At 45.9% G+C, this 13,569-nt stretch overlaps 1 protein-coding gene across 1 annotated transcript in view; it reads left to right on the top strand.

Annotated features, from left to right (window-relative positions):
* LOC126100991 (spidroin-1) overlaps window positions 1-13,569 on the top strand; it is a 117,667-nt gene that overhangs the window by 9,744 nt on the left and 94,354 nt on the right. The window contains exon 2 of the mRNA XM_049911658.1: window positions 4,498-4,672. Coding sequence (XP_049767615.1) covers window positions 4,498-4,672 — 175 coding nt within the window. The remainder of the gene's footprint in view (window positions 1-4,497; window positions 4,673-13,569) is intronic.

Raw genomic sequence — 13,569 nt, forward strand, 5'->3', positions numbered from 1 at the left:
CCCTGACCCGTTTTGCTGTGTGTGATGCGTTATCATGGAGCAATATGACTTTGTGTTGACTTTTTCCATATTCCGGTCGTTTCTCACGTAATGCTCGATTTAAATCGATCATTTGCTGTTGGTAGCGATCAGTGTTGGTGGTTTCATCAGGTTTTAGCAGCTCATAATAGATGACACCCTTCTGATCTCACCAAACATAGAGCATTGTATTCTTCCCAAAGCGATTTGGTCTTGCAGTGGATGTCGATGATTGGCCTGGATCCGCCCATGATTAACGACGCTTATGATTCTGAAAATATATCCATTTTTCATCACCGGTCACTATCCGATGGAGAAACGACTTTCTTTTGTATTTGACAAGCAGCATTTCACAAGTGGTCTTTCGATTTGCTTGCTTTCATCCAGATCATGCGAAAGCCATTTTCCCACTTTCTGCACCTTTTTCATAGATTTCAACCGAAGACAAACGGCTTTCTGCGTCACATTCAATTGTTCTGCGAGTCCGTGTTGAGTTCGAGTGTCATCTTCATCCAGTAAAGAGTGCAATTCGTTGTCTTCTAACTTTTTCGGCGGTTTCCCACGCTCGTCGCTTCCAACGTCAAAATCACCACTTTTAAATTTTTTGAACTGCTCGAAACGCTGTGTTATACCAAGCGCATGTTCGCCGAAAGCTTCGACAAGCACTCGATGCCATTTTCGGCAGTTTTCTCCGAATGATAACAGGAAACCGATGCTGTTCGCAAATCGTAGTTCGTAGGCACAAAACTCGACAGGTTTACGGGTTTGAAACAAATACCGATGTATGGAACTTGGGTTACTGTGTGTTGACATTCGTCATCAGCCTCAACAGGAGGCAGATGGCGCTGCAGACGCGGTCTGCCGCCCGCTGTTGCCGAGCGGTTCTAGGCACTTCAGTCTGGAACCGCGATGCTGCTACGATCGCTGGTTCGGATCCTGCCTCGGGCATGGATGTGTGTGATGTCCTTCGATCAGTTAGGTTTAAGTATTTCTAAGTCTAGGGGACTGATGACCTCAGATGTTAAGTCCCATAGTGCTTCGAGCCATTTGAACCATTTTGAAGACGCAGTTTCACAGGCCCTACACCATCTACAGGGTGGTCCATTGATCGTGGCCGGGCCAAATATGTCACGAAATAAGCGTCAAACGGAAAAACTACAAAGAACTAAACTTGTCTAGCTTTAAGGGGGAAACCAGATGGCGCTGTGGTTGGCCCGCTAGACGGCGCTGCCATAGGTCAAACGGATATCAACTCAATTTTATTAAATAGGAACCCCCATTTTCGTATTACACATTCGTGTACTGCGTAAAGAAATATGAATGTTTTAGTTGGATCATTTTTTTCGCTTTATGATAGATGGCGCTGTAATAGTCACATACATATGGCTCACAATTTTAGACGAACAGTTGGTAATAGGTATGTTTTTTAAATATAAAAATACAGAACGTAGGTGCTTTTGAACATTTTATTTCGGTTGTTCCAATGTGATACATGTACCTTTGTGAATTTATCATTTCTAAGAACGAAGACTGTTACAGCGTGATTACCTGTAGATACCACATTAATGCAATAAATGCTCAAAATGATGTCCATCAACCTCAATGCATTTGGCAATATGTGTAACGACATTCCTCTCAACAGCGAGTAGTTCGCACAAGCATTGACAATGCGCTGACGCATGTTGTCAGGCGTTGTCGGTGGATCACGATAGTAAATATCCTTCAACATTCCCCAAAGAAAGAAATCTGGGGACGTCAGATTCGGTGAACGTGCGGGCCCTGCTATGATGCTACGGCGACCAAACCACGTGTCATGAAATATGCTATTTAATACCGCTTCAACCGCACGCGAGCTATGTGCCGGACATCCATCATGTTGGAAGTATATCGCCATTCTGTCATGCAATGAAACACCTTGTAGTAACATCGGTAGAACTTTACGTAGGAAATCAGCATACATTGCACCATTTAGATTGCCACCGATAAAATGGGACCAATTATCCTTCCTCCACAATGCCGCACTATACATTAGCCCGCGAAGGTCGCTGATGTTCCACTTGTCGCCGCCATCGTAGATTTTCCGTTGCCCAATAGTGCGTATTATGCGTTTACATTACAGCTGTTGGCGAATGTCGCTTCGTCGCTAAATAGAACGCGTGCAAAGAATCTGTCATCGTCCCGTAATTTCTCCTGTGCCCAATGTCAGAACTGTACACGACGTTCAAAGTCGTCGCCATGCAATTCCTGGTGCATAGAAATATGGTACGGGTGCAATCGATGTTGATGTAGCATTCTCAACACCGACGTTTTTGAGATTCCGATTCTTGTGCAATTTGTCTGCTACTGATGTGTGGATTAGCCGCGAGAGCAGCTAAAACACCTACTTGGGCATCATCACTTGTTGCAGGTCGTGGTTGACGTTTCATATGTGGCTGATGACTTCCTGTTTCCTTAAATAACGTAACTATCCGGCGAACGGTCGGGACACCTGGATGATGTCCAGGATACCGAGCAGCATACAGAGCACACACGCGTTGGGCATTTTGATCACAATAGCCATACATCAACACTATATCGACCTGTTCCGCAATTGGTAAACGGTCCACTTTAACACGGGTAATGTATCACGAAGCAAATACCGTCCGCACTGGCGGAATGTTACCACGAATGATACCACGTACTTAGACGTTTGTGGCTATTACAGCGCCACCTGTCACAAAGCGAAAAAAGTGGTCCAACTAAAACATTCATATTTCTTTACGTACTACACGAATATGTAACGAATAATGGGGGTTCCTAATTAAAAAAACGGAGTTGATATCCGTTTGACCTATGGCAGCGCCATCTAGCGGGCCAACCATAGCGCCATCTCGTTCCCCCTTTCAAGCTAGGCGAGTTTCGTGTTTTAGTTTAATGCTTATTTCGTGAGATACACTCCTGGAAATTGAAATAAGAACACCGTGAATTCATTGTCCCAGGAAGGGGAAACTTTATTGACACATTCCTGGGGTCAGATACATCACATGATCACACTGACAGAACCACAGGCACATAGACACAGGCAACAGAGCATGCACAATGTCGGCACTAGTACAGTGTATATCCACCTTTCGCAGCAATGCAGGCTGCTATTCTCCCATGGAGACGATCGTAGAGATGCTGGATGTAGTCCTGTGGAACGGCTTGCCATGCCATTTCCAACTGGCGCCTCAGTTGGACCAGCGTTCGTGCTGGACGTGCAGACCGCGTGAGACGACGCTTCATCCAGTCCCAAACATGCTCAATGGGGGACAGATCCGGAGATCTTGCTGGCTAGGGTAGTTGACTTACACCTTCTAGAGCACGTTGGGTGGCACGGGATACATGCGGACGTGCATTGTCCTGTTGGAACAGCAAGTTCCCTTGCCGGTCTAGGAATGGTAGAACGATGGGTTCGATGACGGTTTGGATGTACCGTGGACTATTCAGTGTCCCCTCGACGATCACCAGTGGTGTACGGCCAGTGTAGGAGATCGCTCCCCACACCATGATGCCGGGTGTTGGCCCTGTGTGCCTCGGTCGTATGCAGTCCTGATTGTGGCGCTCACCTGCACGGCGCCAAACACGCATACGACCATCATTGGCACCAAGGCAGAATCGACTCTCATCGCTGAAGACGACACGTCTCCATTCGTCCCTCCATTCACGCCTGTCGCGACACCACTGGAGGCAGGCTGCACGATGTTGGGGCATGAGCGGAAGACGGCCTAACGGTGTGCGGGACCATAGCCCAGCTTCATGGAGACAGTTGCGAATGGTCCTCGCCAATACCCCAGGAGCAACAGTGTACCTAATTTGCTGGGAAGTGGTGGTGCGGTCCCCTATGGTAATGCGTTGGATCCTACGGTCTTGGCGTGCATCCGTGCGTCGCTGCGGTCCGGTCCCAGGTCGACGGGCACGTGCACCTTCCGCCGACCACTGGCGACAACATCAATGTACTGTGGAGACCTCACGCCCCACGTGTTGAGCAATTCAGCGGTACGTCCACCCGGCCTCCCGCATGCCCACTATACGCCCTCGCTCAAAGTCCGTCAACTGCACATACGGTTCACGTCCACGCTGTCACGGCATGCTACCAGTGTTAAAGACTGCGATGGAGCTCCGTATGCCACGGCAAACTGGCTGACACTGATGGTGGCGGTGCACAAATGCTGCGCAGCTAGCGCCATTCGACGGCCAACACCGCGGTTCCTGGTGTGTCCGCTGTGCCGTGCGTGTGATCATTGCTTGTACAGCCCTCTCGCAGTGTCTCGAGCAAGTATGGTGGGTCTGACACACCGGTGTCAATGTGTTCTTTTTTCCATTTCCAGCAGTGTATTTGGTCCGGTCACTTACAATGGACCACCCTGTATAGGGAAATTCCGGTTTCATACTCTACACTTAGTATTTACTCGAGTCACACGCCACTTCTACCTGACATTACGCTACACCTCGTTACAGGAGGCGCTACCCATGAGACACCGCCATGCCTGGGTGCGGCACCTGCTGTTGCCGCTGCTGCTGTTGCTGCTGTCGTGCAGCAGCCGTGTTGCGGGGCAGCAGGCGGCTCCGCCGGAGGGCTCAGAGTACCTCGACGTGCGCCCCAACGGGGACTTCCGGTTCGGCTACAACAATGGTACGTACCGGTACAGCAACTGCCCATCACATACGCTGTACACCTCTACAAGCCAGTTCTGTAGTTTGCAATAATGCCTTAGAGACGTAGGAGCTATGGCGACATCCTTCTCAAATTCTGTACACGGTTTATATTACAGTATCCTTTAACTTTCATGTAATCCAGCATAAAACGGCACACACTTTAATAAACACAGAATACACGACTTTCTCAAGTAAACAGAGCTGTTGTACATCTGTTCAAGACGAAATTAAAGGTTACGTTGAAATTTTGTTTGAGAGAAACAATTGAGAGGAATAAAGTTAAATCAAAAGCAAAGTAGAATCTTGTAATAACGTTACATTTCAGTAGTTAATATAGAAGACTGCTTAGTAACTCACTACAAGGAGAAAACTGTCCAAGAATTTCTTTGAATTTATGTGTAGCGCAAGACGGGAAACATGCAGTTGACGGTTAATAACGAAGAAAAAAGTGATATTCCAGAATTAACACTAGATGATGTGTACAAGGCCACTTAACGAATGAAGAAAGGCAGATGGTACTGTTCCATTAGGACTAGTGAAAACTGGAGGGAAAGTAACACACACAAGCGCATTTGGATACTGCTAAAACAGTTTAATTCAGCCACGTTTGCACTTAAAGTCATTGCAAATCTTGGAGAAACAAATCAATGAGTTGACATATCTTACCTATTTTCATTCAGTAATACACTACTGGCCATTAAAATTGCTACACCACGAAGATGACGTGCTACAGACGCGAAATTTAACCCACGGGAAGAAGATGCTGTGATATGCAAATGGTTAGATTTTCAGAGCATTCACATAAGGTGGGTGCCGGTGGCGACTCCTACAACGTGCTTACATGAGGAAAGTTTGCAACCTATTTCTCATACACAAACAGCAGTTGACCGGTGTTGCCTGGTGAAACGTTGCTGCGATGCCTCGTGTAAGGAGGAGAAATACGTACCATCACTTTTCCAACTTCGATAAAGGTCGGATTGTAGCCTATCGCGATTGCGGTTTAGCGTATCGCGACATTGCTGCCCGCGTTAGTCGAGATCCAATGACTGTTAGCAGAATATGGAATCGGTGGGTTCAGGAGGGTAGTACAGAACGCCGAGTTGGATCCCAGCGGCCTCGTATCACTAGCAGTCGAGATGACAGGCATCTTATCAGTATGGCTGTAACGTATCTTTCAGCCACGTCTCGATACCTGAGTAAACAGATGGGGACGTTTGCAAGACAAGAACCACCTGTACGAACAGTTCGACGACGTTTGCAGCAGGATGGACTATCAGCTTGGAGACCGTGGCTGCAGTTACCCTTGACGCTAGATCATAGGCAGGAGCGCCTGCGGTGGTGTACTCAACGACGAACCTGAGTGCACGAATGGCAAAATGTCATTTTTTTTCGGATGAATCCAGGTTCTGCTTACAGCATTATGATGGTCGCATCCGTGTTTGGCGACATCGCGGTGAACATACATTGGAAGCGTGTATTAGTCATCGGCATATTGGCGTATCACTCGGCGTGACGATATGGGTTGCCATTGGTTACATATCTCAGTCACTTCTTGTTCGCATTGGCGGCACTTTGAACAGTGGACGTTACATTTCGGATGTGTTACAACCCGTGGCTTTACCCTTCATTCGATCCCTGCGAAACCCTACATTTCAGCAGGATAATGCCCGACCGCATGTTGCAGGTCTTGTACAGGCCTTTCTGGATACAGAAAATGTTCGACTGCTGCCCTGGCCAGCACATTCTCCAGATCTCTCACCAATTGAAAATTTCTGGTCAATGGTGACCGAGCAACTGGCTCGTCACAATACGCCAGTCACTACTCGTGATGAACTGTGGTATCGTGTTGAAGCGGGCATGGGCAGCTGTACCTGTACGCGCCATCCAAGCACTGTTTGACTCAATGCCCAGGCGTATCAATGCCGATATGGCGGCCAGAGGTGGTTGTTCTGGGTAACGATTTTCAGGATCTATGCACCCAAATTGCGTGAAAATGTAATCACATGTCTGTTCTAGTATAATATATTAGTCCAATGAATCCCCGTTTATCATCTGCATTTCTTCTTGGCGTAGGAATTTTAATGGCCAGTAGTGTATCATACGAAATATTGTTCTGGGGTTACTCCTCTTTAAGATAGAAAGCCTCCACAGCTCAAAAAGGTGCTCGAAGAATAATATGTGGTGCTTATCTACGATCGTCTTGTAGACATCTGTTTTCAGGAGCTGGACATTGTGACTGTCGTTTCACTACGTGTTCATTTCTCATGAAATTCGATGTGAATACTCGTGTTCGTTCCCTCATGAAGATTGACGTGAATACTCCACTACAATTTAGACGGGACAATGATATGCATAATTACAATAACACAAGGAAAAAAGACTCAGTACTCCACATTACAGTTGTCTTCAGCACAAAAAGGAGATCACAATGCTGAAACAAAATTTTTGATCATTTAGCCGCGGCTATAAAATGTCTGACAGACAGCAAAGTAAATTTTGAAAATAATCTGAAAATGTTTGTCCTTGATAACTGCTTTTATTCCGTAGAAGAATTTCTATTATTGTGATGTATAAAAGGTGGTGGGCAAGAATTACTATCACCTGTACATTAAAAAATTAACGCTTGTAAATTTTCGCCATTTGACGATATTCACGAATTCATTTCCGGTGGAATGCAAAACGACTCGTTCCACCTCGTTACAATTTATCGTGTAAAATGGTCCACAGAACATGAAACGAACTAACTAATACAAAATGACCTTCAAAAAGTTCATAGACAGTCTTAGGATAAACACAGTCCTTCAAAATTGGGAAGGATTCTATTTCACACGAAAGGTCACAGATAAGGCACATAATAACCAAAAACCCCAGAAGTCCGTCTCTTTCACACCTCTACAGCTCACTGAAGACGCCATTTTAGCGAGTGCGTGCACTGTCACTAAAACCAACAGTCTCCAGGAAACTGTTAAGCACGGTGGTACATCACCTTCCCTCTCACGTGTGGTTCGGAGACATCTCAACAGACAATATGGTGAAAGAAGGGCAGGCGTAGGATTTCCATCCGTGTGGCCGCCAGATCGCCGGATTTATCTCCTATGGATTACTTGTTGTGACGACATACGCAAGGTTTGATTTACGAAAGTCCAGTAGAGACAGAAGAAGATCTGCTAGCATGAACTCTAGCCGCTGCACTGGAAATTGAAGAGACCATTTGGGATGGAGAGTGTGTATCAAAACATGCTTTGTAGAAACAACGTCTGTAACAACGTTGGTGGACACCACATCGGGCGGCTTTTGTAGTGCATCGGCGCTGTCCTGTATGTACAGTACGCTGGGGTGTTTTTGTTTTGGAATAATGTATACACGTAATGTTTAGGTGATAACACAAACAAATCTGCTCAAGTCATAAATGGACATTTCGTTGTTTCCTTTTGGATTATTACCAAATAAATGTACTGTATCACGCCTAATTCAATTCTCGAGCGAAAGTGCTTTATTAAACATTTGAACTGAACCCATCGCAGAAAGGAAACGGTACGTCGGCGGAAATGGATTCCTATTCAAAATATTAGATTTCCGAACACCCTGTATATGCCCTATGTGTTGTGTCATACAATCGAAGCAACCATTCCACATGTTCATCCAAACGTGGATTATACATCTGCACTGCAATCTTAGATGGAAAAATGCAAATAACTAAATATTCTCATGCATAAGGTATAAAACTTTGCATTATCGAATCGCAACTTTAAACTGTTCAAAGCAAAGAGAGCTCTGGCACAAGCCACACGCATGGGACGATACACTTTGATGCAATGAACTATGTTACCAAACTCACAGCAGTATTCCACAAATCTGTTATCTGCTCCACTGTGCAGTACACCGTGCTCTGGCGTTGGCCGCCTGCAGTGGAGTGGAGCGAGTGACAAACAACCGGTGCGCTCGAAATTTAAAAGCTCTACATTCAGAATGTCGCAACTGCGTACTGGCAGAACTAGGGCCAAAATTTTCGCGAGGGATCGATTCCTGGGGTATCTTGAAAGTGTGCTTTCCCCTCCCCCCTTGAAAGATGAGGCCAAGTTATTAGATGCAACGGGACTGCAGGCGTAACAGCCAAGGAGGGTTTCATACTGAATATTTTGCAAAAAGTGAATTCTATGTCAGGGAATCTCGCTGTTGAGACATACGAACAAGCCTCGTTAGTAGTAACACTAGCTAGAAGCCCAAGTAAGAAGCTATGGGTGAAACAATCTACAACGTTTTGGAGAAGTCCCTAATTTGCCAATGAGACAGCAGTCCGCGTTTTAGAGGAGGACTTTGTCTCTATTTTACGTAATGGCTCTCAAAGCGCCATATGTGTACCAAACTGCCGTGTTTTTAGTCTTCTGTTACATAATGTGCTCTGCGAAAATGCTTACAAGGAGTGTTCTAATAAAAGCCCAAGATTTAAATTTTAGATAAAACTTGGTTTTCTGAACAAAGCACTGTAATACTTACTGTTTTATAATGGAGAGATTTTGAAATTATCCAAGTAAAAAGCATATCCGCTAAATAGCCGCAAAGACTATTGAACCACAGTGGGGCTCTTCCAGCAAAATTTTCAATAACAGTTTTGCACAATGACCGTCGTATTTCGTTGATTCAGTATTTAATTTCGACATTTGAACGGTCTTCGGTTTGATTCCATAAATCAGACACTTCAAAGAACCCTACAGACACTTGTCCATAGGTGATGATGATGATGATAATGATCATGTGTGGTCCATTGGGCGCTCAACTGCGCCGTCATCGGACCCCGTATAAAGTACCAATTTTTATGCATTCCAAGTTTTTACACAGTCCAGTCGAGCCGCTGTCGGTAATGATGATGATGAATTGATGAGGACAACACACATACACAGTCCCCAGGCAGACAAAATCCCCAACCCGGCTGAGAATCGAACCCGCGATCCCGTGATCCAGAGGCTGCAACGCTAGCCACTAGACTACGAGCTCCGGACATTCTTACGTGTTACATTGCAAGATCGTTGCGACCAGTTCCAGTCACGAAAACGGGGGATGGCACGATCAGGGTCAGAATAGTGCAAGACAGTCAGTGCCTCACGGACGGTACGGCCTGTGGTACCTTCTTGCTGAAACCACGTGCGTGCAAAAACTTTACCTTCCAATAGATGCCCGAAGAAGTGGGCTATCGTAAGGTTCGCCATTTACGGTTATTACATTATTTGGCTCGTTCTCATAGGTAACAGGTCCCATTTTTCTCGAGACCTCAATGCACACCAATGACATGAAGAGATTGCATTATTCCCTGACCATTCATTTGTTGATTTATTTATTGAGTCCCAAGTGCCACAGTTGAGCCTTTTAACGAAGCAATCGAGGTGAAAATGGGACTCGTCCCTGAAGACGATTTTGTCAAAACAAAACCGGCATTCACTTCTTGTTGTTCAATGATCCAGTTAGTAAACAGTTTGCTGTGCATAGCTGTTCGCAGAAGTCATTGATTCGTTTGGTTTTTGTAAGCATGGAGATAGAAATCATTCATCTGAGAGTACAGTGAAGAGTGGTTATTGAAAAGTCCTGTTCTTATGCACGATGGCGAATCGAGGCCCCAGGAGTAACGCCACAGTTTCGCATACTGCCAGGAGTTTCCTTTCGAACGACCACTACCAGCTCATGTCCTATGTTATACATCGACAGCTGAATTTTCCAGTTATTCTTTTCATAGCTGATGAATCTGGGACATAATTTCTACCGAAAATAGGACGTACTATACGATTCGAAACGACATACTTTCACCGTTTTGATAGCAATGTTTGTCAATGAGGACGCGTTGTTGCATCGTGTAGCGTCGTATAGTTAGTAAATCTGTATACTATAGACCCCCCCCCCCCCCCCCCCTTGGGGGTCGCAAAGCTTTGCTCGTGGTCGAAGGGGAAACCTGTTGCAGCATGGATGGTAACGTATGTTTCGTGATGATCATCTGCTGTGGTATATATGTCACGCGGAAATCACAAGGTTTTTTCAAAGCGCCTAGAGAATTCACTCAAATTCAGATATGGTACTTATTTATAATAATGAAAACGGATTTAATTTAAACCTTTTGAAGAGTTCAAATTCGCAAACACTTGCACCAGTGAGGAGCAACACGATGTCTATCGATCTTCTCCCACTTCTGCGGAATGGAACTAGGGCGGCGAGAGTCACTAAGTCTTGTACAAATAATATTTACCTCCGAGAGGTTTGCAGGCAGAGAGAAAGGGCCACATCAACTTCCGGGATGGAAAGGCGGTGCAGTGGCAGCGTCTTGTGTTTTACTGACTGCTTACGTGCCAATCATCTGCTGTGATAAAAATACCACACGGAACGAGAACAATTTATGAAAGGGCATTTAAATATGCTCAAGTTCAAATATGATACAAAATGATTGCAACAACACGCACACAGCTAACGTGCAAGATTTGCCACCACTGTTACTACAATGCATTTCAGTAACAAGCTTCGAACCAAACGACAGATCGCCAGGATTGGCAGCAGTGAGACAAGGAATGAGGTACAGCAATTTCTACATAGCGGATCTAGGATGCCTTACCTCACTGCATGTTGACGTTGTTTCTATTTTCCTAGTTCTGTGGCTTCATCGGGATTCCCACAAAATCGTCGTTGCTGATCACCTGGTTAATTTCTCATTTCTTTCGTGTACACTATGTGATCAAAAGTATCTCCCAAAAACATACGTTCTTCATATTAGGTGCATTGTGCTGCCACCTACTGGCAGGTACTCCACATCAGCGACCTCAGTAGTCCTTAGACATCGTGAGAGAGCGGAATGAGGCGCTCCACGAAACTCACGCACTTCGAACGTGGTCAGGTGATTGGGTGTCAGTTGCGTCATACATCTGTACGCGTGGTTTCCACACTCCTAAACATCCCTAGGTCCATTATTTCCGATGTGATAGTGAAGTGGAAACGTGGAGGGACACGTACAGCACAAAAGCGTACAGGCCGACCTCGTCTGCTTATGGACAAAGACCGCCGACAGTTGAAGAGGGTCGTGATGTGTAATAGTCAGACATCTATCCACATCATCACACACGAATTTCTAACTCCATCAGGATCCACTGCAAGTACTATGAAAGTTAGACTGGAGGTGAGAAAACTTGGATTTCATGGTCGAGTGCCTACTCATAAGCCACACATCACGCCGGTAAATGCCAAACAAAGCCTCGCTTGGTGTAAGGAGCGTAAATATTGGAAGAATGAACAGTGGAAAAACGTTGTGTGAAGTGAAGAATCATGGCACACAATGTGGCGATCCCATGGCAGGTTGTGGGTATGGCGAATGCCCGGTGAACGTCATCTGCCAGGGTGTGTAGTGCCAACAGTAAAATTCAGGGGCAGTGGTGCTATGGTGTGGTCGTGTTTTTCGTGGAGGGGGCTTGCACACCTTGGTGTTTTGCGTGGCACTATCACAGCACAGGCCTACACTGATGTTTTAAGCACCTTCTTGCTTCCCACTGTTGAAGAGCAATTCGGGGATGGCGATTGCATCTTTCAACACGATCGAGCACCTGTTCATAATGCACGGCCAGTGGCGTAGTGGTTACACGACAATAACATACCTGTAATGGACTGGCCTGCACAGAGTCCTGACCTGAACCCTATAGAACACCTCTGGGATGTTTCGGAATGCCGACTTCGTGCCAGGCCTCACCGACCGAAATCGATACCTCTCCTCAGTGCAGCACTCCGTGAAGAATGGGCTGCCATTCGCCAAGAAACCTTCCAGCACTTGACTGAACGTATGCCTGTGAGAGTGGAAGATGTCTTGATGGCTAAGGGTGAGCCAACAGCATATTGAATTCCAGAATTACCTTTTGAGTGCGCAAGAAACTTGTAAGTCATTTTCAGTCAGGTGTCCGGATACTTTTGATGACATAGAGTAGTTAATTGTGGAGATTGTCGTGAAGTGAATGATTGGTTTTTGATATTGCTTTGTAAAAGAGTTGAAAAACATCTCACAAGAAAAACTAGTACCATCATTTGTAAAAATGATGCGAGAGCGTTACAAATCTCATAGAAAGTTTGAAGTGGGACACACTTGCAGATAGACGGCGCGCTAAACAGAAGGGGCTGCTTACTAAATTCCGAAATCCGATCTGCACCGAGGATGTAGAGCATGTACTATTACCACCAGTCGTTTTTCCCTCGCGCGATCCCCGAATGGAAGAAGGGAGGGGGGGGGAATTTGACTTTGGCTCGAATTGTGCCCTCCGCCACACACCGCTTGGTGGCTACTGGAGTATATATGTAGATGTAGATGTAGACACATACACTCCTGGAAATTGAAATAAGAACACCGTGAATTCATTGTCCCAGGAAGGGGAAACTTTATTGACACATTCCTGGGGTCAGATACATCACATGATCACACTGACAGAACCACAGGCACATAGACACAGGCAACAGAGCATGCACAATGTCGGCACTAGTACAGTGTATATCCACCTTTCGCAGCAATGCAGGCAGCTATTCTCCCATGGAGACGATCGTAGAGATGCTGGATGTAGTCCTGAGGAACGGCTTGCCATGCCATTTCCACCTGGCGCCTCAGTTGGACCAGCGTTCGTGCTGGACGTGCAGACAGCGTGAGACGACGCTTCATCCAGTCCCAAACATGCTCAATGGGGGACAGATCCGGAGATCTTGCTGGCCAAGGTAGTTGACTTACACCTTCTAGAGCACGTTGGGTGGCACGGGATACATGCGGACGTGCATTGTCCTGTTGGAACAGCAAGTTCCCTTGCCGGTCTAGGAATGGTAGAACGATGGGTTCGATGACGGTTTGGATGTACCGAGCACTATTCAGTGTCC

This window comes from Schistocerca cancellata, chromosome 9 (assembly GCF_023864275.1).
Source record: "Schistocerca cancellata isolate TAMUIC-IGC-003103 chromosome 9, iqSchCanc2.1, whole genome shotgun sequence".
NCBI lineage: Eukaryota > Metazoa > Arthropoda > Insecta > Orthoptera > Acrididae > Schistocerca > Schistocerca cancellata.